Here is a 25,403-nt window from a genome sequence, read left to right as displayed (position 1 = left end):
GGAGGGACTGTCCCTAATTTTTTAGAGACAGTCCTGGCAAATTCAGGTTGACCTGGGCAGAAAATAGGTAGGTCTTGTGTAAGTCCCAGCCATAAATGGGCAATCCTGGGAGGGTTTCTGCTTCCTCTGGGGTGGGTCTTACAGCCTTGGATTTACCAACCACAATATTGGGAAGAGATTTCACGTATCAATATCTGTGTGTAAGTCCACAGCACAATCCATAGCAAATTAGGCCTCTTTCACACTTGCGTTGTCCGGATCCGGCGTGTACTCCACTTGCCGGAATTACACGCTGGATCCGGAAAAACGCAAGTGAACTGAAAGCATTTGAAGACGGATCCGTCTTCAAAATGCTTTCAGTGTTACTATGGCAGCCAGGACGCTATTAAAGTCCTGGTTGCCATAGCAGGAGCGGGGAGCGGGGGAGCGGTATACTTACAGTCCGTGCGGCTCCCGGGGCGCTCCAGAGTGACGTCACTCTGGAGCGCCCCGGGAGCTGCACGGACGGTAAGTATACTGCTCCCCCGCTCCCCACTACACTTTACCATGGCTGCCAGGACTTTAGCGTCCCGGCAGCCATGGTAACCATTCAGAAAAAGCTAAACGTCGGATCCGGCAAAGCGCAGCATGCTGCGGTATTTTCTCCGGCCAAAAAACGTTCCGGCCCGGAACGTAAGACATCCTGAACGGATTTCTCTCCATTCAGAATGCATTAGGATAAAACTGATCAGGATTCTTCCGGCATAGAGCCCCGACGACGGAACTCTATGCCGGAAGAAAAGAACACAGGTGTGAAAGAGCCCTTACGCATGTAACATGTGGGTTTTGCTATGAATTAACTGTGGACTAGTGGTTGAAAATTTTCACCATGTGTCGGAATATTCTTGTGGGGGTTGTGCAGTGGGTTTATACTGACGACCTAGCCTCACGCTAGGTCAAAATCTGGTCGACGAGGGTCCGACTCCCAGCACCTCCACTGATCATCTGTTAGAAGAGGAGGCAGGGCTCCTGCGAGATTACCTGCAAGCCGCCTCAATTGTAGAGATGGCGGGGAGAGCACTTGTAGTTACAATGCGCTGCCACTGCAAGCGAGACAACGTGCAGATAGGTCTCCAAAATAAACTCACTGCAAAACCCCTATATGAGTGGACTGTTTCTGTATCTCCATCCGCTCCTCCTAGAACCGCAATCAGATACCCTAAGTTTCTGGATTGATGGGCGTCCCAGCAGATGAGCTCCATCATTTAGACTTTTATTTCATAGTTTGTCAATATGCTACAGAAAAAAACTACTTTGGAGAGGCCCCTTTAAGTCCCTGTGCACACAACCATACTTGGGATCAATGTAAGATGTGGCCATGCAGATACTGCACAAAAAAAACATTACAATTTGATGCACAGAATAAGGGCTCATTCAGACGGCCGTATGCTGTCCGCAAAAATGCGGATCAGTTTTTTTGCGGATTAGATGCTGACCCATTCACTTCTATGGGGCTCTTTTCTATTCCACGGTTCCACAAAACAAATGAAACATGTCCTATACTTGTCCGTGAAAATCAGGACATGGCCCCATTGAAGTCTATGGGTCCGCAAAAATACTGAATGCTATCTGTTTTTTTGCGGATCCGCAAAAAAACGGATAGCATTCAGTAATTTTGCGGACAGCATACGGCCGTCTGAATGAGCCCTAATGCATATAGAAATGCAGCTATATCCATATGGTTAATGTCAACCAAACCATTTTGGCAGGGCCTACTGAATGTCTAACGTGTATGGGGGGGCTCCCAACTCTCTCCTGACAGCAGATGTCAAGGGAAAGATGGGTCAGGCTTGCTGGATTTCAATCAAGCGTGCATTTGTACACTGTATAGTAAAATAAGGAGGAACAGCTTGGATGCCAGCTATCTGACATGTATGGCCAACTTACTGGAAGTCCTCCTAGGAGAATGCCGTCCCTGATACAGAAGCTTACATGGTCTACTGCAATATGTGGGTGTTTGCAGGGGTTCTCCATTATTGCAGCTTCCAAAATAGCTACTGAAGTAAACCTTTGGGTTCCCATTGGACCTGTGTCCTCTATACTAGAAAGCTTATCTTGGAGACACAGGGGGGGAAGGTAATACAGCTATCTAGAATCTAGAACGCAGCCTGCTAAGGAGGAAGCGGTACAGCTCAGGTTTAGGCCAATCCTTGTTGTAGGAACCTGTAAAGTGCCACCACAAGAGCCACAACGTCAAAGTGAAAGGAGGGTGAATAAGCACCAAACCCTCTTATTGGCATCAACCACGACCATTTGAGGGCTCCATGTTGATCTTATTCCGACCCACTTTCCTCTACGTTTGATTGACCCTTCCAACCCAACCCTAGTGATGTACTGTATGCTGCAGCACAGAACTACACAGTATGATGCCGCAGTAAACCTAACATATACAATAGTGAACGTTGTCTTCTATAAAATTTTCTGTACATTAGAAGATCAGTGATTTAGATCGGACTATGGAAGACGCTTCATCTTGGAGCAACTATAAACCTTCTGCTTGGTTTTCCACTTGAATTGTGAGAAATATGATGTGTCCTGTAGGAACCAAAAGAAGTCCAGCATCCGATTCTGCAAATATGGGTTACAAAATAAAAACAAAACATTTTCATTGGTTCCCATGGGGGACACCACCTGGTTATGAGCTTGAAGAAACTACAGCTCGTGTTTCCACCCCACCAGCAGTATATTCAAGGGTTACAACTGGCAGGCGGCACTTATCCGCCCTGCAGTCACTCGGTGGCCTGGAGCTTGGTAGGGAAGAAGTCTTGCAATTTCACGCTTTTTGTCTTTTAGTGAATCAACATGTCTTTGGTTGCAGCTCTGTTCTATTTCTTATAGCAGAAGCTATGACTATCGATATCTGCAAGCCACGGCGTTTACATTCTTTACCACATAGAAGCCAATGGTTAGTGGAGGGATGACAAGGGTGCGGCCAGGTCGCAGTGGGCGGAGCTTTAGATCCGGGAGTGTTCCGTCATCAATCATAACAAGACGCTGTCCGTTCAGCTGGACTGACCTGAGGAAGAGAAAATCATGAATGAGTCAGTGATACATCAGATAACCTTGTCTATAACCTATAGCCCGAACTGGCTGGTGATCCAGAAGTAAAAGATAGACAGGAGATTAGCAATTTTCACTGTGTTCCTTATCCAGCGACCTGCTGGGGAGTGTGTAGAGGATGAGAGTGGTAGTCAGGGTGGTAGTGGTGCTCACAGATCAAGGTGGCAGTCCCCACACTATCGCTCCCTAGGGCCATGCAATGACAAAAGGACACGCTCTATCTTCCCTCGGAAACTCCCAGGAGTTGGGTCTCCTCCCTGGTGGTCGTTGGGGAGCCCTTGGTGTTGGGTGTTTATCAATAAATAAGTCTCTCTTTACGAAAGTGCAGAGTGGGAGTAGTAGTACATCCGGCAATAACATGGCACATTTCCATAGCAGTGCAATCCTTCCTCAATAGCAGCGTAAGGACATCTTGGGTTGTTTTTCAGGCATTTGGCTTTCTGGGCCAGTTTTATACACAATTTTATGTAGGTTTTTTTACAATAATTTTTGGTGACATTTTTAATTTCTTACAGTTGTAATATGCATTTTTTGTTGGTGTTTTTCATGTCTTATAGAAAAAAAGCACCATACCGAGACCCACAAACACCAAAAATACTTTGTATCGAGTGCGTTTTATACTGCACTACAGACTTTAAAACAGCATTATGCCACAAAAAAAAGCCAAGATAAATACTCAAAAACACTGCAAAATGGTGTTTTTAACGTTAGCTTCTGGCCAGTTTCACACAGGTGTCCTCAGTCTGAGGCCCCCTGCACACGAACGTGTGCTTCCCGTTGCCGTATTGCGGACCGCATTTGCGGATCCGCAATACATGGGTGCCGTCCTGTGGGCATTCCGCATCACGGATGCGGACCCATTCTCTTGAATGGGTCCGCAAATCCGGAGATGCGGAATAGTGCGGAACGGAAGCACGGAACGGAACCCTACGGAAGCACTACGGAGTTTCGTCCCGTACTTCCGTTCCGCAAAAAGATAGAACATGTCCTATCTTTTTGCGGAACGGCCGGATCGCGGGCCCATGCAAGTGAATGGGTCCGCGATCCGCTGCGGCTGCCCCACAGACCGTGTTCGTGCATTGCAGCTCGCATTTTGCAGGCCGCTGCACGACCACGGGGTGCACACGTTCGTGTGCAGGGGGCCTGAGAAACATGTTCCGCATTTCTCACACCCAGCACTGCTCCTCTAACACGAAATCACAACATTATGATAACTGACCGTGGTCCTACTGTTCTGTACTCACATACAGCGGTCTACTACCCTCCCTCCTGTCTAGCCTCAAGTGCTATTCAAGCAATCTGTAAGTTCATAGACTGCACAGAACCTCCCAAATCTCTGCAGGACTTCATTTTCTTCCTAAGCAACATATTGGAAAGGGCGCAGCCAACATGGCTAGGGCAGAGAGAAAACCACCAAAGCCACACAGCGCTCACACATGTACCTGATGTATGCATGGCAATAAAAGATATAACACACTGTCATAATAAAATTAGCAGCAAAACAGTCTTGACTCAACCGAGGAGGGTCGCACCACTCCTTACAGGAGTAATAGTCCATTAGCAAGGGGTAAGCTCCAGGGCCTCGTAGGCTTCATTGTGATCAGGCTCCAGAAGAGACACAGCAGAGACGTAGCATGCGAATATTACAAAGCTATCACTCCTTGCGTGTTACAGGGCTGTTTACTGGCATAGTAACCATCATATAGGATATTTTTTATGATTACATATTATTACCACTTTTTATACCACCTGGAAAATATAAATGAATATAAAGTGATTTGCAGTTGCAGTGTGTTACCACTAGAGGGAGCTATTGTAATTGAAAGAAAACCTAATATATCTAATATGGCCAATCTCCTGGTGTTATCAAGTGCTGTCAGTGATCCTACTTCTCAGTCTCCGGTAAACCATTTCACTTTGGAGATGGTCGTGACCGTACATGTATAAAAAAAATTGAGCAGCACAAAAATCCAACCCGTGACCGTACATGGATTATTTTTTTTTTTTTATAGTATCTTACACTGGGCACATTCTTTTAATAGCCATGGACAGCGAAGATAAAATACTACTTGATGTCAGAAATCACTGACAGACCATGCACAAAGCCTTGTAGGGCTAGCTCAAGCTACTATGATACCTTTCACTTAATGACCTGTTCCTTCATTCTGGAGAAAAGTACTTTTAATCCTGAGCAGTTAAGACACTCCGTGCACCCTCGCTCCTCCTGCTTCCTCTGCAGCCCGTCCCTCTCCTTGATTGATGGGGATAGGTAAACTGATAATGCCAAGAAAGAGAGGGAGGGCTGGCAGAGGAAGAAATGTCCAAAAACGGATGCAAAGTTTGCATCAATCTGTGTCCTTTTTAAAAAAAAAAAAAAAAACACTAATCCGGTTTTTCAATTTTTGCCTGGGGACAAGGCAAGTGATCTGTGATTGGTTGAGTTTTTGGACAAGGGGAGGACAATAATGTTTCTTCATTTTTTTTTTTATTTTAAATGGATGCTATTTTATGCAGTCAGTGATCCCCATTACTTTCACCTTATATTTTTGCCTGCAATTGAAAGAGCTGCATCATTTTTCAATTTTTTTTTTGCAGGTTGGAAAAGCGCAGATATCTGCACCTTCCCATCCAGGAGAAAAAGCGTCAGCAATGCAAAACGGGTAAAACTGATGCATTTTTGGCATCAACTGTTTTCTATAGAAGCCTATGTATCAGCTAAACTGATTTATTTTTTATTTTTTAGCAAGAACCTAAAACAAAAGACAGGGCGTGAAAAGAGCCCCAATATTTTAGTTTGCTTTTTTGTTTAAAAAAAAACAAAACACTTTACAGTCCACTGCAGTCACTGCAGGTTTGATAGTCTAGAAAGTGCTGGCACGTTACTATGTATGCAACCTGCAATCATGTAGACAGTGAAGGTAAACGGTCTCCAAATTGAGACGCATGGTGGTCAACTGTAATCTGTAGGCGCAAGTGTTCAACTCGTTTCTTATCAGGTTTAATGTATTAACAGTCTACAGGAAGCTCCAGAGCTCCCCCTAGTGATAGATGCAGGAAGCCAGAATTATTTCCCTTTTTGGTGTTTTATTAGTTAAAATATGAATTAAACAAATAAAATTAGCCCCTAAAATACAAGTGTAAAGTCTATTCATATGTAGCTTTTGCTTTATGTTTAACCATAAAAAACAACCAGTATATTATATGGAGGCTATGACGGATGCCTCAGTGGCATCCATCCCCATAGGCCAAAATTACATCTGTTTAATGTAAACATCATGAAAAACAACTGAATAGTCCATGATGTATATGTTTAACAGGTGCCTGCGATGGATTCTGCACATTATCTGTCTCCATATTTTTTCAGTAGACTACGTCGGGATAAAATAGCGTAGTCTACGTTGTCACTTCATGCCTTTTTGTGTGCGGTATACTGATATACAGTACAGACCAAAAGTTTGGACACACCTTCTCATTCAAAGAGTTTTCTTTATTTTCATGACTATGAAAATTGTAGATTCACACTGAAGGCATAAAAACTATGGATTAACACATGTGGAATTATATACATAACAAAAAAGTGTGAAACAACTGAAAATATGTCATATTCTAGGTTCTTCAAAGTAGCCACCTTTTGCTTTGATTACTGCTTTGCACACCTCAGGTGTGAGCCAGTTTCTTTGTAGCGCTTGATGGGTTTTGTGACTGCACTTGGGGACACTTTCAAAGTTTTCCCAATTTTTCGGACTGACTGACCTTCATTTCTTAAAGTAATGATGGCCACTAGTTTTTCTTTACTTAGCTGCTTTTTTCTTGCCATAATACAAATTCCAGCAGTCTATTCAGTAGGACTATCCGCTGTGTATCCACCTGACTTCTCCACAAGGCAACTGATGGTCCCAACCCCATTTATAAGGCAAGAAATCCCACTTATTAAACCTGACAGGGCACACCTGTGAAGTGAAAACCATTTCAGGTGACTACCTCTTGAAGCTGATCAAGAGAATGCCAAGAGTGTGCAAAGCAGTAATCAAAGCAAAAGGTGGCTACTTTGAAGAACCTAGAATATGACATATTTTCAGTTGTTTCACACTTTTTTGTTATGTATATAATTCCACGTGTTAATTCATAGTTTTGATGCCTTCAGTGTGAATTTACAATTTTCATAGTCCTGAAAATAAAGAAAACTCTTTGAATGAGAAGGTGTGTCCAAACTTTTGGTCTGTACTGTATATGTTTAACAGGTGCCTGCGATGAATTCTGCACATTATCTGTCGCCATATTTTTTCAGTAGACTACATCGGGATAAAATAGCGTAGTCTACGGCGTCACTTCATGCCTTTTTGTGTGCGGTATACTGATGTACAGTACATCAGTATACCGTACACAAAAAGGCATGAAGTGACGCCGTAGACTACGCTATTTCTTTACTGTATATCAGCAAGATAGAAGCTAAAAGGACACTCTTTTGGCCTGAGGACACATTATGAGCTGCGTCGGTGTACACGCCAGTCATAAACAAACACAATGTGAATCGGACCTTTATATAGTTCAATGCCAATGGCATTTATCATGTAGACAAACTTAATGTATTGTGATTGTCCATATTGCCTCCTTTGCTGGCTGGATTCATTTTTCCATCACATTATACACTTCCCATTTCCATGAGTTATGACCACCCAACAATTCAGCAGCAGCTATTGGAAAAAGCATTGGCCTATGCGCACTCCTGCGCTCCCGGCCACCAGATATTATGGCATGACCACCACTGCCGGATTGTAGGATGGTCATAACTCCTGGAAACAGGAAGTGTATAATGGATGGAAAAATTAATCCAGCCAGCAAAGGAGGCAATATGGACAATCACAATACATTAGTAAGCGCCTTGTATTAACTCTCTCATTTGTTGAAGTAAGACAACCCCTTTAAAATACGTTTTCCTGATTTTCATACACGTGGAAATATTTGTAATTCTCTATGTAGGACGATGAGCTGTAGGTCATGGTCCTGTCTGAGGGAATCACAAATGGTTTTGGATCCGGCGGCGTTGTCTGCGCTGCCTCCACGTGGTCGCGGTCTCTGCCGACTTCTCCTGTGTATAACTGTTTTGTACAATAAAAAGATCACATTACCATAGCTGGCAAAAGTGTTTAACACAAAATCCAAACATGTCCAAACCTCTTTAAGATTAAGAACATTTGTTTGGAAATCTTGGAATCTCAATTTTCTACCAATCTTTACAGAAGAGTTAAATGTTTGGGTTTGTATCCAGAGGTCTGGATGAAGTACTAAATCTCAGGACATTAATCTAAGCCAGGGCTGACACACTAAACACTACATAATATTTCTTGCTTTCTTCTCTATTCCCCTTTTTTAAGAGGGTCGTGGGTAGAATTTAGCGTTGTAAAAGCTGTGGCTTCGAGAGAATTCTTCACAATTTAATGACGGTCTGTATTTAAAATGCTCTTGTAGCTTATTAAAGATGCGGCAAGTAGCAAAACTACCCGAAATCGGCCAAATATGCACAGCCTTTAATGGGACTGAAAGAAATGGCAACCCTCATCTAAGTCCAAGCCGTTGTTTTATGGGGCATATAGTGACATTTTGTTGTGTGTGTTGCCAGAATTGACAAACATCTGACTATTTGTCTGCATTTTAAGGAGCCACCGTAGTGGAAATGAGGGTGAAATGACAGACTATGGGAAATCCCAAGCCACCACCATGGGAAGGAGGGGACGGCAGGGCGGACATTGCCAGGAGTCATGATTCACCTATTCTGGGACTTGGACTTCTCCACAACTTTTTCAAAGCACCTTGTGTTCTGTAAGAAAAAGTTTAAAGGCAATGTCTACTTTCTGGCTATGGTTCACCAGTGTGTAGGTAAGATGACCATATGACTCTAATATAGCCTTTATTGATGTTCTGTGCCGTTCTCATAAGCCATGCCCCCTTGCTAGGCATATCTTCTGTGCTGTCCGCATACAGATCCTGTCCCTAAAATGGCTGCTGACGGAGGGTCATGTGACCAGACTCCTCCATTTACACACACGTGCAGATGGCCGATGCAGCAGTGTATTTGAATGGCGCAGAATGAATGATATCTCTCTTCCATCAGCGGCATTTTATGGTCAGGACCTCTGTGTGGACAGCACATAAGACTTGGCAAAGAAGGGAGCATACCTTATGAAATATAGAACATGGTACAGAATATCAACAAAGGATATATTAGTAGGTGCCATATAGTCATCTTCCATACTCATTGGTCAGAAGAATCCAGAAAGTGGCCAACCCCTGTAACAATTGTGTCCACCTTAAAACACTATATTACAGTTTGTATATATTGAATTAATTTGCATAAAGATTTGAGTAATTATATTACCATACTAATCCTGAGTCACAGCCTGTATTATTCTCCAGAGCTGTACTCACTATTCTGCTGGTGCAGTCACTGTGTACGTACATTACTTATCCTGTACTGATCCTGAGCTACATCCTGTATTTTACTCCAGAGCTGCACTCACTATTCTGCTGGTGGAGTAACTTTGTACATACATTACATTACTTATCCTGTAATGATCCTAAGTTACATCCTGTATTATACTGCAGAGCTGCACTCACTATTTCTCTGGTGTAGTCACTGTGTACATACATTACTTATCCTGTACTAATCCTGAGTCACAGCCTGTATTCCACTCCAGAGCTGCACTCACTATTCTGCTGGTGCAGTCACTGTGTACATACATTACTTATCCTGTACTGATCCTGAGTTACATCCTGTATTATACTCCAGAGCTGCACTCACTATACTGATGGTGGAGTAACTTTGTACATACATTACATTACCTATCCTGTACTGATCCTGAGTTACATCCTGTATTATACTCCAGAGCTGCACTCACTATTCTGCTGGTGCAGTCACTGTGTACATACATTACATTACTTATCCTGTACTGATCCTGAGTTACATCCTGTATTATACTCCAGAGCTGCACTCACTATACTGATGGTGGAGTAACTGTGTACATACATTACATTACTTAGGGCTCTCACACCTGCGTTCTTGTCTTCCGGCATAGAGTTCCGTCGTCGGGGCTCTATGCCGGAAGAATCCTGATCAGGATTATCCCCGTGCATTCTGAATGGAGTGAAATCCGTTCAGGATGCATCAGGATGTCTTCAGTTCCGGAACGGAACGTTTTTTGGCCGGAGAAAATACCGCAGCATGCTGCGCTTTTTGCTCCGGCCAAAAAAACTGAAGACTTGCCGCAAGGCCGGATCCGGAATGAATGCCCATTGAAAGGCATTGATCCGGATCCGGCCTTAAGCTAAACGTCGTTTCGGCGCATTGAGTGGTTACCATGGCTGCCGGGACGCTAAAGTCCTGGCAGCCATGGTAAAGTGGAGCGGGGGAGCAGCATACTTACCGTCCGTGCGACTCCCGGGGCGCTCCAGAGTGACGTCAGGGCGCCCCACGCGCATGGATGACGTGATCGCATGGCACGTCATCCATGCGCATGGGGCACTCTGACGTCATTCTGGAGCGCCCTGGGAGCCGCGCGGACTGTAATTATACCGCTCCCCCGCTCCCCGCTCCTACTATGGCAACCAGGACTTTAATAGCGTCCTGGCTGCCATAGTAACACTGAAAGCATTTTGAAGACGGATCCGTCTTCAAATGCTTTCAGTACACTTGCGTTTTTCCGGATCCGGCGTGTAATTCCGGCAAGTGGAGTACACGCCGGATCCGGACAACGCAAGTGTGAAAGAGGCCTTATCCTGTACTGATCCTAAGTTATATCCTGTATTATACTCCAGAGCTGCGCTCACTATTCTTCTGGTGCAGTCACTGTGTACATACATTACATTACTTATCCTGTGCTGATCCTGAGCTATATCCTGTATTATACTCCAGAGCTGCACTCACTATACTGATGGTGGAGTAACTTTGTACATATAGTACATTACATTACTTCACACCTATATTATATTCCAGAGCTGTATTCACAATTCTGCTGATTGCTGTTAGAAACGTGAAACAAACACAGCCCTAACAACTTAGCGCAGCTATAATGTAGGGTGCAATTTGTCTTCCTTATATCAGATTCCTGCGAAGTCGCTGATTTAAAGACAACACTTCTCAGAAGGCAAATCAGAAGAAAAATAGTACTTGTAGACTGTGAGGCAGCAAAGTATGCCTGGTGATTTTAGGATAGTAATGTAATGTATTGACAATTCTGTTCAATCTATTATGTAAATGCATTATATATGTAAATGATAAAAATATTCTAAAAGTAATCAAACTACCTACACAAAATGCAATAAAGCACCTATGTAATAAGTGGGGCTGCCCATGTTGTATAAATTCATTTGCAAAATAACAATTATAATCTAATACGTTTCTTTGGTAACACCATTGTGTTTGTTAAAGTTTTAGTACATGTCCTTTATGCAAGTTTTACCCAAGTATACAATTTAAATGGTTGTCTTATTTAGACATGTATGGCCTATCCACAGAAAATGCCATAAATGTCTGATAGTTGTGGGTCCCACCACTGGGACCACCACTGGGACCTGCTCCCATCTCAAGAAAAGGGCCGCCAGGACTGAAGAGAAGACCACACATCTCTCCATTGACAGCCAAACACACTTAGCAGTGACATAGCAATGAATGGAGTGAGACAGGCATGCACCGTCTCCTCTACACTCCAGACGGTGAGCAATGGGGCCCCATTCTTGAGATAGGTTTGGGTCACAGAGATGGGACTTGCACCTATCAAACATTTAAAGGGAATCTGTCACCATGTAGCTCGCTATAAAAACCATCTTACATGCCAGATGCACGCTTCACTGTTCGGCGCAGGTGCGGCATAGTACCGAAGCTCACCGGCAGATGGATTCTGCACTGAACAGTAAAGCGATTGAGTAATTGGGAGACTTTAGGGCCAGGAGTGAGGACGTCTTCGCTGCCAGGCCCTGTTTTTCAAACAGCAGAGGCCCGCAGCTAATGTCTGCGACCGGCAATAATGGAGATTGCAGGCATTTAACCCTTTAGAAGCCGTGGTCAAGCGTGACCACGTCACCTAAATGGTAAAAATAGCGTGCCACCAGGTTAGGATCAGCTCCCCCATGTGGCAACTCGGAAAGCTGATCCTTAGTTCTAATGCGCTGACTCTCTCTGAAGAGACCCAGCATATCATAGCTGCAGTTCCTATGGAGGCCTGCAGGTGGCAGGTCAGCATAGGATAACTGCAAATGGAGCTTATACTGTAGTTCTATGGAACTACAGTAAAAAAAAAATGGATATATGAAAAAAAAAATTCTAAATTTAAATCACCCTAGAATAAAAAAAATAAATACATAAACATTAAAAAATAAACATCATGGGCATCGCCGCTGCCCTAAGAAAAATGAAAACGCAAAAACTAAAAAACCTCCGGTATTCAAGGGGCTAGGTTTAGCTCCATTGATTGGAGCTACACCTCGTGCAGGCTCCCACTGCGGCTCTGTGATCTCAGCACAGATTCAGCCTGGTTTTCCCCGTGCCCATAATCCTCTGTGTGAACTTACCCTAAATGTAACATAATAAATATAACTAATAACACTGCAGTGTGGACTGTTTCATATTGTTTTAAAATGTTGTGAAATGCGTGGCTCCATGTGAAATTGCCTTCATGACGTGAGTCTATCCTGAGACAGTATTACAGCATTTCTGGGCTCCTGCTATGAATGGCTGGAAAACAGACCTGAGACTGCGGTGCCTTGTTTACATTTAACTAAGCAGCCAGTTTACTGGCACCATAAATCCAAGGAAGCTCTTAAGTACACAGTCTCGGATCTGGGAGGTCTGCATTTTTCATCTCCACCAGGTTTATTCATAGGTAACGTACAAGTCAAGTGTGAGAAGGCTCACGAGATCTGTCATGGCAACACACATTGGAACTTATCTCACTGGATAAACCAAATTGTTCACACCTGCCGTCACCTTTAACCTACATTAATGTTACTCTTGCTATTCTTATTCACCATGACAGCCGTAAGTCATAGCATCTATTATCCACCAAATTTCTAGAGGTATGTTGAGGAAAAGAACAATGGCTGAGACCATAAAGGTATTGTGCAAGAATGGGGAAGGAGGTGTTTGGCAAACCTCCTCATTCATCCGGACCTGTAAAGGGAAGATTACTTACCCGCTTCCCGACACCTCCTTCCCGCTGCTTCTCCTCTAGGCCTGCGATGCTCTTTTGGGTTCCCTCAATGTCAACATCCAGTTGGACATCAACACAGCCAATCACTGGCTGCTGTGGTGAGCGTATCCCCTTACTTCATGACAAATGGCCATATGACACAAGAGGATCTGGTCTCCGCTGTGGCCAGTGTTTGGCTGCAGCAATTCCAAACCGGATGTTGACATAGAGGGAGCCCAGCGGAGCATCATATGCCTGCAGGAGAAGGAGCGAGGAGCCAGCGCCAGAAAGCAGGTAAGTCATCTATCCTTTACAGTTCCGGACGAATGGTAGGGTTTGCCAAACCAGCCCATTCTTTCATAACTTCCCGTCCCGCAGGTTACCGGACCTGTAAAGGGAAGGTTACTTACAGTACCTACTTCCCGGCGCTGGCTTCCCGCCCCTTCTCCTCCCGGCCTTTGATGCTGTGCTGGGCTCCCTCACTGTAAACATCCGGTTTGACTTGATGCAGCCAATGACTGGCCGTGGTGGAGGCCAGATTCCCTTGTGTCATGTAACCATTTGTCATGACGTAAGGGGAGCCGCTCACCACCGCAGCCAGTGATTGGCTGCGTCGATGTCTAACCGGATGTTGACATTGAGTCCAGCGGAGCATCGCAGATCTGAAGGAGAAGGAGCGGAGAGGAGGTGTTGGGAAACGGGTACGTAATCTTCCCTTTACAGGTCTGGTAAAGTTTGAGTCAGGGGGAGGGGTTGCCAAGACTCCCCACTTCCTCATTCTTGCACTAACCCTTTAAATGAGTCAGAATGGCAAAAAGAAAAAACTAAAATAGTCATACCTCCACCGAACCTTCAGCACTCCCATTTCAATGCCTCCCAGGTCCCCATTGATTCCACACAACACACAGGAAATACCTACACAGCCAATCACCATCCACGGCAGTGAACCGCCTTCTGTGGAAGCAGAGATAGGCGGAGAACTGGGGAACATTGGTTAATACAACCGCTTTTACATTATTATGCTACTTTGAGCATTTATAACATTGAAATATTGGTCAAAAAATCCCTTTAAAGAATGGAGAAGTTCCATATGGTTGACTAGCAGAGGTGAACATGGAGGAACTTCAATCCGACCACAGAAAAGTAAGGAGGTAGACAGTTATCTCCAGAGACACAAGATGTCCACATCATGGAAAGATAAGGGGAGATGCTGTAAATCAGGTACCTGCCTCAGGCACACGACTTGAAGGTTGGGGGGCAGATTGGTTTTGGCTATGACCTCTCATTGTCATTCTACTTACTTTGACTGGATTCCCTCTGTTCCATAAGGTTGTAGAAGATACTGATGGACAATCTTATCCCTCAATGTTCCGGCCAGCTTGATTTTTTTTCTTGACCGATGTAGGTTGATGATGTACAAGGTGATTGATCCTCGCACATAATTATGGCTGGGATAAAAAAACAAAAAAAAAATGAAAAACACTTATTTCATGATACAACATATAAGTGGAAAACAAATTAGAGAATGTTTTATTTAAAGGAATCTTGAAGGAATGCTAAATCTAGAAATGAATGATGGAAGCAGGATATACACTTGCCCATACCATTTGTTGCAGGAACCTGCAGAAATTCCTGCAGACTAACAACCTTGTAAAAGTTTAGCAGAGACATAGGGAATAACTTCCTCCAGTTCTCTTTCACGTTTGGCTGGCAGAAGGGGTGGGGCTTAGGCCAGGGGCATGGCTTACCATCTTACCATAGGAACTCTGATTCCAATTGCAGGCAGAGCTCCTTGGGTAGCCATTTGTAAGGAGGAAGGCAAAATCTCTGATCTTCTGGACACATATAGAAAAAATTTAATTTATTTAATTTGATTACAATACGAGATTGAATAGGATATTAACCCTTTGTGACCTCTGACATAATAATACATCAGAGGGACGCAAGAGATGTATGGAGCAGAGTAATCAGCTGATCCCACTCCATACAGCCGGCACCTGGCAACAATGACTGAGACCACAGATAACTCCAAGTCCGGTCATTTAACTCCTCAAATGCGGAGGTCAATAGTGATCGCGGCATGTGAGCAGTTAAATAAAGGGAGGGGCTCCCTCTGCCCTCCGATTGAAGCCCCTGTGGCAAAACTGCGGGACTCCATTAGGTTGCTATGACAGCCTTGTTAAGGCTCCCAGGCTTGTCATAGTGAGCAGCCTGCAAAGCCGTGCTCATGGCACAGTGTGACAGGCAGCCTGTAAAAATCCCACAGACTATGGTACAAATGATCAGAGGCTGACATATTCACATCCCCCAAGGGGCCTAAAAATTACAGTGAAAAACCTAAAAAAATTGTTAACATTTTTTGAATCAATTATTAAAAATTCAAATGAGCCACTTATACTAATTTTATATATATATAAAAAAAAACAATTAAACAATAAACATCATTGGTATTACTATATCTGGAAAAGCCTGAACTATTAAGATATAGAAATGTTTTGGCTGTGCGGTGAATCCTGTAATAGAGAAAAAATAATAAAACGCCTTTTTTTTTGTCACCTTGACCCTCCCAAAAAAAGCAACAAGTGATCAAAAAGGCCATATGTAACACAATAAAAATTAGAGCTCATCCCCCCAAAAAACAAACCCTTACAGTTCTGTAGACGAAAACATAGTTATGGGCATCAGAATATGACGAAAGGACCCGCAGGATAAGCCTTCATGTCATTTTTAGCATTAGCATATAATTGTTTCCCCATTTTTCAACACAAGGCACTGTGAATTAAATGGTGCCATGAAAAATACAACTTGTCCTGCAAAAAAAAAACTCTTATAAGGCTGTGCAAATGGAAAAGTAAAAATGTTATGGCTGTTAGATGCCAAGGAGGAAAAAAATAAAGGCTATGCACACCTATTTTATGATTGCATTTTACTCATTTTGGGCTTAAAATAATTTTTTCAATGTAGTCATTTATGAAAAATATCCAGTAACTTTGACTTAGAGGGTTAACTTCTGCCTAGCTGTGAAAATCATACTTTCACTTGCACTTTGTGTCGGTCATCTAATAACCCTTACCTATAAATTACTAATAGCTCCGAAACACTTATTTAAGCTGCATTCTTATCAGTAAGATCAGAATTGAGCTATAATGAGGGTTTGTAATGGTCAGAGATGAGAGTTAAGGAACACAGTAAAAACACAGAGCCTGCTACTAGAGAATCTCAAGACTGTACAGAGAAAGGGGCTCAAATTTTAAAAAAAGACTAATTGAAAAAATAATTTTAGTTTAAAATGAGTACAATTAAATAATAAAAAAAATTCCCCCAAAGACTTTAAAGGGTTTCTGTCACCAGAATTAACCCTATCAGACTAGCTGACATTAGTGATGTGCTAATGTCATCTGAACCTAACTAGCCTATTTCTACTTTTATCTATGCCCCCGTTACTCCAGAAATATAACTTTTATAATATGCTAATTAGCCTTTAGGTGCGGGGGGCAGGCAGCCTTCACCTCCAACTTCCGGCCCTGTGCGCTGGGGAAATCTTGCGCCGTTCAGTATTTGACGCAGGTGCTTCACTCACTGAATGGGAAGGCGCAGGCACGAGATTTACACAGCAGACATGGCCGGCAGTAGGAGACCAACGCTGCCTGGTCCTGTCAATCTAGTGTAGCAGGGCGTGGCCAGAGGTGGGAGAACAGAGCCTCTAGGAGCAGGGGCAACGCCCCCCCCCCCGCCCCTAGAGGCTAATTAGCATATTATAAAAGTTATAATTCTGGAGTAACAGGGGCATAGATAAAAGTAGGAATAGGCTAGTTGGGTTTAGCTGACATTAGCACATCGCTAATGTCAGCTAGTTTAAGGTTTATTGTTAGCAGAGTTAGGGTTAGAAAACAGCAAACTACAGTAATTACATAGCTTTTATACATTAGATATTGATTTATTTCTACCTAATAAAAAACGATGATTTTAGTAATATCATCAACTGTGATGTCCAGTAACTTACTTATGATGGCTGGTGCAGTGAGCGTAGATGCGCAGTTTGTCACGTATGACTTTTCCCGGGCGAGGTTTTCTCTGTATACCAGCCACATGCACTGCTAATACTTTTGGACCCACAAGTCTCTTAAAAAGAAGGGACAACCAATAATCCTGAAACACATAAGGCAGGAATATCATGATGGGATAAAGGGCTTAAAGGGGTTGTCCGCTTTTCCTATATCGATGACCTATCTTCAAGACATTGGTGGGGATCCGACTCCCGGGCAAGAAACTGCTGCACTTTGGCGAGCACTGCCTTCTCTTCATAGTTTACCTGCACTTGAATGGAACGGAGCAGTTGTAATCACAATTCACCACTGACTGCAATGTCGATAGCATGAAGGTAGACCATGAAGACAACACAGCGCTCATCAGAGTGCAACAGCTATCAGCGGGGGTGCCAGGAGTCAGAACCTCGGCCATCTGATATTGATGACCTATCCCGAGTATAGGTCATCAATATGGGAAAAGCGGAATAAACTGAATGACAAATGCTAAACATATAACTATACATTATAGCCCCTCATCAGTTCATCAGTGCACCCGCTTTACGTCCACCTAGGAACAATCTTTACAGTTTATAAATAATCAACATAAAACGTTAAATACCTTTGTAAATACACCTAATTACATTTTTTTTTTCTGTATTATACTCCGGTTCTTTTTGAAATGTAGTATAGTTTCTCATGAAGATATTCTATATCACGTAATAAGAGATGCAGTGCTACAGATATGCTACCTTACCTTTCCTCTTGGGTGGACAAAAGATACCACAGACTGTCAGCTTTTAAAAAAACAAGATTTCATGATACTCTGTGATGTCTATCCTTTCTGTGTCTACGTGCTGCCACCCATTGGTTGTGTTGTGAATTGCAGCCTGACAAGGCTTTTGCTAGCATGCCACAATATTGGGTTGAACTAGTTTCATGAGAAATTAGAGGTTGTTCACCCCTGGGGCATCTTGGGCAGACCCCCCCTCTCTTCCCCCCTCCCAGCGTGGCTGGCCTTGTGGAGGGAATGATACTTACCTGAACCCTGCTGGGTTCTGGCTCCTTTGCTGCACCCAGGCCACCGCAGCTGTCAGTTCTCCCCATGATAACATCTAGTTTGACTTGGGTCACGTGGTCGCTGCAGCCAATGACTGGCCACAGCGGTGACATGTCTCCCATGCGGTTTATCACTGGTGACCCACATCAAACAGGATGCTGATGCAATGAGACCTTTGAGACCTTTGAGCTGCAGTGGCACTAGGGGAACAAAGGGGCTCAAGTAAGTATGCTTTGTGATTAATTACTTCATCACGAAGTGCATTTCTTTGTCAGTAGCGGGTGCAATGGCAGGGAGCGGTGATTGCGCCGCCCCCATCATTGTACCCCTCAGTTCATAGATGATCGTGGCATCTGATAAAAATAAATAAAAATAAATCATACTTACCTCAACTATTAGATTGCGAAGGAGTTGGCTGCCACCATCTTGATTGAAGATCTAGTGCAAAATCTTGCGCGTCCCGTCATCACGTCGGCTGGTGTGGTGATGTCACACTTCACCGTGCACGGGATTTTTTGCAAGATCTTCAATCAAGATGGCGGCGGCCGGCTCTTTGTGCTCAAACGGAGAAGGGAAGTATGATAAAGGTGTGCTCATACGGAGGAGGTAAGTATGATTTTTATTTATTTTTTTACTTTTTACCGCCATTCAGGGGAAAATCGATTCGCTACCACAAAGCACGAAAAAATTCGACTTTGCGGCGAATCGACTTTGATTCGTAGACTTTGATTTGCTCAACACTACTGGCAATGTCACTGATCCGGATGGCTCTTTTCTTTCTAAGCGATATACAAAAATACAAATTCTATGGGCCCATAGTGTACGTTTGTGCACCACCGATTATGTGAGAAAAATGATCATTGAGTGCACCATCACATTCTGTACAATGGAAGTATTTCCTTCTAGACGTACTGCCCCGAGGGGAAGCTAGAATGTCGCTCGGAGGTACCATATGGAATGCACAATGAGTCTGTACCGCACAGTTATAGTGTAGTCTGTGCACAGCCATACGGGTCTTTGCACACAGTAGTGCAATGTGCACACACTCAACTCCTCACCCTATAGGGGTAATACTGGGGTAATGTATTTTATGTTTTGCTCTTTTCGTCGGTTCTATAGACGGCCTCATTAAGGAGACGTATATATGTCAGTGATGCACCGTACACTGGGGGATATCACGGGCTTGTCTGATGCAGTTCATCGCTGGAGCTGGCTGCGGGAACAATGTTTGTCGTAAAGCTATTAATAGTGGTTGGAGCTCTGGAACCTGGATCACATTAGTGACTAATGAGTAGCTGTTGTCTGATTGTTCTTTTTATTGCAGCAAGTGCAGGAGAAACAGCTGGCTAGGAGGAATACTATGTGAGTCATTAATGTTAATTCAGCACCATTTCCTGGTGCTTATTCTCATTCTCTGGCGTTAATATGCTCATGATTATTTATCCCTGGGAACATGCTCATTACACATTAGGTTTTCACAGCTTACTATATATCGAAGCACAGTCTCTATAGAGGTGTATTGCAGGGGTACTAAACTGGAGGAGAACCGGGGACAGCTGTCTAGATCCCAGTGCTGTCACCATACATGCATTGGAGCAATGTCTCCTCCAACTGCTTTTGGCACACTCCCCTTTCCCATAAAGCCACGCCTCTTGTGGTAAGTCACACCCCTTCTCACGAGCCCCAAAAGGTGGTGTAATGCATGTACGCCATGTTTTTTTTTTGCTGCAAATTCAGCCTGTCAAAGACTTGTATAGAGTTTCAATACAAGTCTATGGGAATTACTAAGACTTTTTTTTCCAGACATAAACAAGTCTTCAGATGTAAACAATAGAGCTCCACTACACAGTCAAATTGTTAGTGTGTCTGATTTTTCCCTCCAAATCTTTGCATAGTCCCTTAATGTGGAACATTTTTAATTTGTCAGTACATAAATAGAAACTCCTAAAGTCTTTGCGTTAACCCTTTCCACAGTGCAATGTAAATACAATGCAAATGAAAAGGATATATTACAATAAACATATAAAATTGCAGTTCAACAATATAAAACAGTATAAGTGTAAATAACAGCATAAATCACACAGTGCAAGTTAACCCTTCCAAGTGCAATAAAGTAGTGAATTGATGGCGTTGTGTAGTAGCAATAAGAGCAAATGTCCACAAATGTCCATAGTTCAAAGTACCCTTAGGATAGTTTCACACTAGCGGCAGGACGAATCCGACAGGCTGTTCACCATGTCGGATCCGTCCTGCGGCTATTTCGCCGTGCCCGCGGACCGCCGCTCCATCCCCATTGACTACAATGGGGACGGGGGCGGAGCTCCAGCGCAGCACGGCGCTGCACGGAGAAAGCCGCCGGACTAAAAAGCCTGACATGCAGTAATTTTAGTCCGGCGGCCTTTCTCCGTGCAGCGCCGTGCTGCGCCGGAGCTCCGCCCCCGTCCCCATTATAGTCAATGGGGACGGAGCGGCGGTCCGCGGGCACGGCGAAATAGCCGCAGGACGGATCCGACATGGTGAACAGCCTGTCGGATCCGTCCTGCCGCAAGTGTGAAAGTACCCTTACTCCAGACACACATTCATCGACATAGGGCAACTTGATTGTAGCTATAGACCCATTGAGAGAGGTAGCCCAGACCAGGTTATCCCTACCTCTTTTGCAACTGGGTAGGAGAATCTGTATAAGTCTTCCAACTACAGAAGAGCTGGATTATTAGCAAGGGGGGTAGGAAACGGTTTAAAGAGGTTGTCTGGGTTCAGAGCTGAACCCGGATATCCCTCCATTTTCACCCTGGCAGCCCCCCTGACATGAGCATTGGAGCAGTTCATGCTCCTATGCCCTGCGCTAAATCGCGCAGGGCAAAGGCATTTTTTGGAGATCCGGTGACGTACCGGGGCTCTCCATGGGGCAGCAAGGAAGCCTGGTGACGTCACCGGCACTGATGGGCGGGATTTAGTGCTGCCCTAGCCAAAACGGCTAGGGCAGCGCTAAAGCCCGCCCATCAGAGCCGGTGACGTCACCGAACACACTGCCGGGCGGAAGTTTCTGCCCGGCAGTGTGTTATTTAAAATAAAAGAGCCCAGGCCCTGCGCGATTTAGCGGAGGGCAAGGGAGCGCAATCGGAGCATGAGATGCTCCGATGCTAGCCTCAGGGGGGTGAAAATAAGGGTATGTCCAAGTTCAGCTCTGAACCCTGACAACCCCTTTAAAGGTAATACAAGGGGTAATGAAAAATACCCTTCTGTCTAGGGTGTCAAACCTGGCACTATAATGTAAGGCCTAGTTTGATTGGTGTTATGAACCACCTATTATCTATGTATGCTACTGATACAAGTTTATCTACATTCATACAGGAAATTGGGGTTTAATTGGAATTAAACCAAATATTCTAATGTGTGTATGGTAGTTATATGTATGGGAGCTGAGGAAGCTGAGATTTACAGCTCATGCACAAGATTGTATTGGTTTTGTGGTCGGCAAATCGCGGATCCGCAATGCCGCCATTTTTTTTAAACTCCTGAAATGTTCTATCTTTTTTGTGGAGAAGGATGTGGACAGGGAACTGTATGCTGTCCGCATCATTTGCAGCCCATTTGGATTAGATTATAATACCTTATAATGGTGTTAACAGATTTGGACTGATTGGAGACCACCTTGATACTTTCTTCTCAGTTCTACATAGGCATCTAAGAAAATTCTACTGAATGAGATTCCTGCCAGACAGCACCACATATCTCAGCTTCCCTTGTGAATACACATGAATGATATTGGTGCAAATGGGAATGATTTTCCATAGTGATCAATTCAGATATCTGCAAGAAGTAGCCCCTTTAAAGGGGTTTTCCAAAACTATCCTCAGGATAGGTCATCAGTATCTAATCGGTAGGGGTCCAACACTCGGGACCCCCACCAATCTGCTATTCTCCCGCCTCACCAAGCACAGCGCCGTACATTGTATAGCGGCTGTGCTTGGTATTCGCAGCTCAGCTCGATGAAAGTGACGTCACATGCTGTAGGCCTTTTTAAAGTGTCGGACCCCCACCAGTCAGATACTGATGACCTATCCAAAAATCTAGGAAAACCCCTTCAACAATCATTGGCTTCAAATACATCAGAACACTGGTGGCCGTGGATTTCTGAGCAGAGACTTCCTTTATGATAGACATTTGCTGTAGTTTGCGGCACATGGAAAGGAGATGTCCTAGTGCGACCCTGTACTGTCCCTCCAGTAATAACAGCATATGTCATCGGCATATGGTACGTTGTTCGATTTTTAATGCTGGCAACTTGACAAATAATGTTTTACGTTACAAAAACAGTAGTTCTTGTCAACACATAAATCAGAAGAAACGTCCACATTGTATTACACAACGCGGTTTATTGCGCTCCGTTCCTACAACCACATGTGCACTGAAGCCTGCTAATGGCAAAAGTATGAAAGAAAATATGTGTACGTTACAGTCCTCCCTGCGAGCAGCAGACTGAACTAATAATAGGAAGCAATCGACAGAGGACCCGAGCCACAGGATAAACGCCACCGTCATGCACGGTCATCTATGAACCACAAGTATTCCGCCGTGACGTCACGGTTAAGGCTCTTATACAACTGTATCCAATTTTACAAGGAAATGTATGGATCTACCGGTGAAGATGTCTCTGTCTGTGAGAATAAGAAGTGATACGGGATTTCCTATGAACATTACAGGTTGCTCTGTGATTATATACATTATGCCATGTGCCATGGGGGTTACTATGGAGTTTCAGAGAATAACCCTATTACTGTGTAGATTAGCATCTCAGATATATATATATTTGGCATAAATCAATAGTGCTGTACATGTGAGAATTCTAACATGTTTTAGGAGAAGGTGGCATCTTGCACCCTTCTAGAAGACTGCACGAAATTCCTCTGAGCTCTGGACTCGCTGTAAATATTTGGAAACCTCTTGAGAGAGAGATAAAAAGACCCAAATGCAGTCTATGGCATAAGCAATCAAACGGTCGCATGTTCAAGTCCCCTAAGGGTAAAAATCTAAGTAAAAAAAAAAATTAATATTAAAATTAAAAACACTTAAATCACCCCATTTCCTAAACATTTACATATGAAATTAAATAAACAATATAAAATATAAAATAAAACATAATTGATATTGCTATGTCCAAAAATGCTAGAAACGCCAGAATCCCGTTCTATCATGTGAGTGAGGTTGGTACCACCTGCTTGGGACTGGAGATACGGCATCCCAGCAAGCTGTTAGGGACAGTCCAGAGGGGTTGTTCATTTCAGGGCGGGTGCTCCTCCTACGTAAAGGTTAGGTGAGGCCAAGTAAGGACAACTAGGAATAGCTACCCAACCCCGCCTTGACCATTGCTGGACATACCCTAGGGTTCATTTATGGTTCAGTTCCACAGATCCTAATAAGACAGCTACTTTCATCTATATGTTGCCGTGGTCGTAATCATCACTTTTTTGCCTACTGTTTTTTTTTTTTATTGTGGCACATTTTATGTATTTTTGATGCCTTTATTACCTTTTACTTTTACATGCTTCTCTATTTCTAGGAGATTTCTCTGGTTATTTAGCAATTTAGTTGTGACCTTTTTTTTGCAATTCATGTGGTAACCACCACTAACAGTGGTTGTGTTTTTTAGCAATGAAAAAAGTCAGAACTATTACAGAGATGAATGCCAAAATGGCAAAAATGGCAGAATTTAGTTTTTTTGGGGTTATTTCACTCCCCCCCCCAATTTTTTTTTAAATTTTTATTAAAAGCTCAGCTATTTGGGCTTGGAAGTGGTAGTCGCCAGAGACACATCAAGATCCCTGCTGATACGCAGCCAGAACAGTGAATATGGCATTTCTCAGTTTCTCAGGACCAAGGACTTTGTAAGGAATACTCTCAATGGGAAAAGTTTGGTGTAGACTGTCTCTTTAAATGGAGAACTTGCTAGGACTGCCTTTGTGCACGCACCGCAGGTTAAGAACCTAGGGTGTAGCGGTTATAGTGGTGGAGGACGTGGGTCCATATATATACTGTATAAATGGTATAATAACATCACCAATATGAAGATGATACAATCTCCATTGTGATTCTTCTCCAGCACAGATAAGGCATCTCTGTCCCAGCGGAGGGATGAGTCTTACATGTCACCAGCTCGACAAGCAGCCTGTTTGATACAGCGGTGACTGATTTTCTAGTTCAGGTTCCACATCTGTCATCCGTCAGCTGACCTTGCACAAAGGCGACATGTGGAAAAGTCTTCATCAGGGACAGGAATGAGAGGCTCAGGTTTCCCATCCCTGTTACCCAGCACAGGTATGTTCCACTGCTTTCATCTTCCTGATAGCTCCCACGGGAAAACTGCAGCCGCTACACCTAGTCAGGTCAAAGTCTGGCCTTGCCGTTCCTTTCAGTCCCTGCAGCTCTTAAATTGTTTAACAATTTTCACCTGTCCGTAACTGTTGTGCACCATGGGATGCCATTTGCCTTGACTGAAAGTAACTGTTTTGAGAGCGCTACTTAAAAGTACATTAAGTAAAGTGGGTTTGAACATGGAAAATAAATCACTGTAAAGCTGTTTTTGTTGGAGTTGTGCAGTCCTCCGGGTCAAGATCAATTTTCAGCAATGCGAAAAAGAGAAGGAAAAGGAAGGTTCTTAAAGAGAATAGGAAGCGTATTAGACCCCTGTGCAGTGTCCCACTGCTTAAAGGGTTAAAAAATATGTGGTTTATTATGTGCCATTTCTGATGTATTAAATTCCATCCTGTGGACTATGTCTATGGAATTAGTGCCAGGCTTAGGGCTCATTCACACGACCGTATATTTGTGTCTGCATCTGTTCCGCAGTTTCGACACACAGCACCCCCACCGATCAGCTGTGAGACGAGGAGGTGACACTCCATACGAGCGCAGCTTCCTGGTCATTACACTACACCTCTGCAGGGTAAGGAGCATGAAGCCGCACTCGCATGGAGCACTGACTCCTCTTCAAACAGCTGATCGGCGGGGGTGCCGGGTGTCGGACCCCTGCCGATC

At 43.8% G+C, this 25,403-nt stretch overlaps 1 protein-coding gene across 1 annotated transcript in view; it reads right to left on the bottom strand.

The window, feature by feature from the left end:
- Window positions 1-2,172: 2,172 nt before the first annotated feature.
- Window positions 2,173-25,403, bottom strand: part of HPSE2 (heparanase 2 (inactive)) — a 290,889-nt gene continuing 267,658 nt past the window's right edge. Inside the window, exons 10-12 of the mRNA XM_044298791.1 lie at window positions 17,284-17,429; window positions 14,582-14,728; window positions 2,173-3,055 (exon numbers count right to left, since the gene is read on the bottom strand). Of these exons, the coding sequence (XP_044154726.1) occupies window positions 2,890-3,055; window positions 14,582-14,728; window positions 17,284-17,429 (459 nt within the window). The 3' untranslated portion in view covers window positions 2,173-2,889. The remainder of the gene's footprint in view (window positions 3,056-14,581; window positions 14,729-17,283; window positions 17,430-25,403) is intronic.

Source organism: Bufo gargarizans, chromosome 6 (assembly GCF_014858855.1).
Source record: "Bufo gargarizans isolate SCDJY-AF-19 chromosome 6, ASM1485885v1, whole genome shotgun sequence".
NCBI classification, from domain to species: domain Eukaryota; kingdom Metazoa; phylum Chordata; class Amphibia; order Anura; family Bufonidae; genus Bufo; species Bufo gargarizans.
This window is presented reverse-complemented; position numbering and strand designations above follow the sequence as displayed.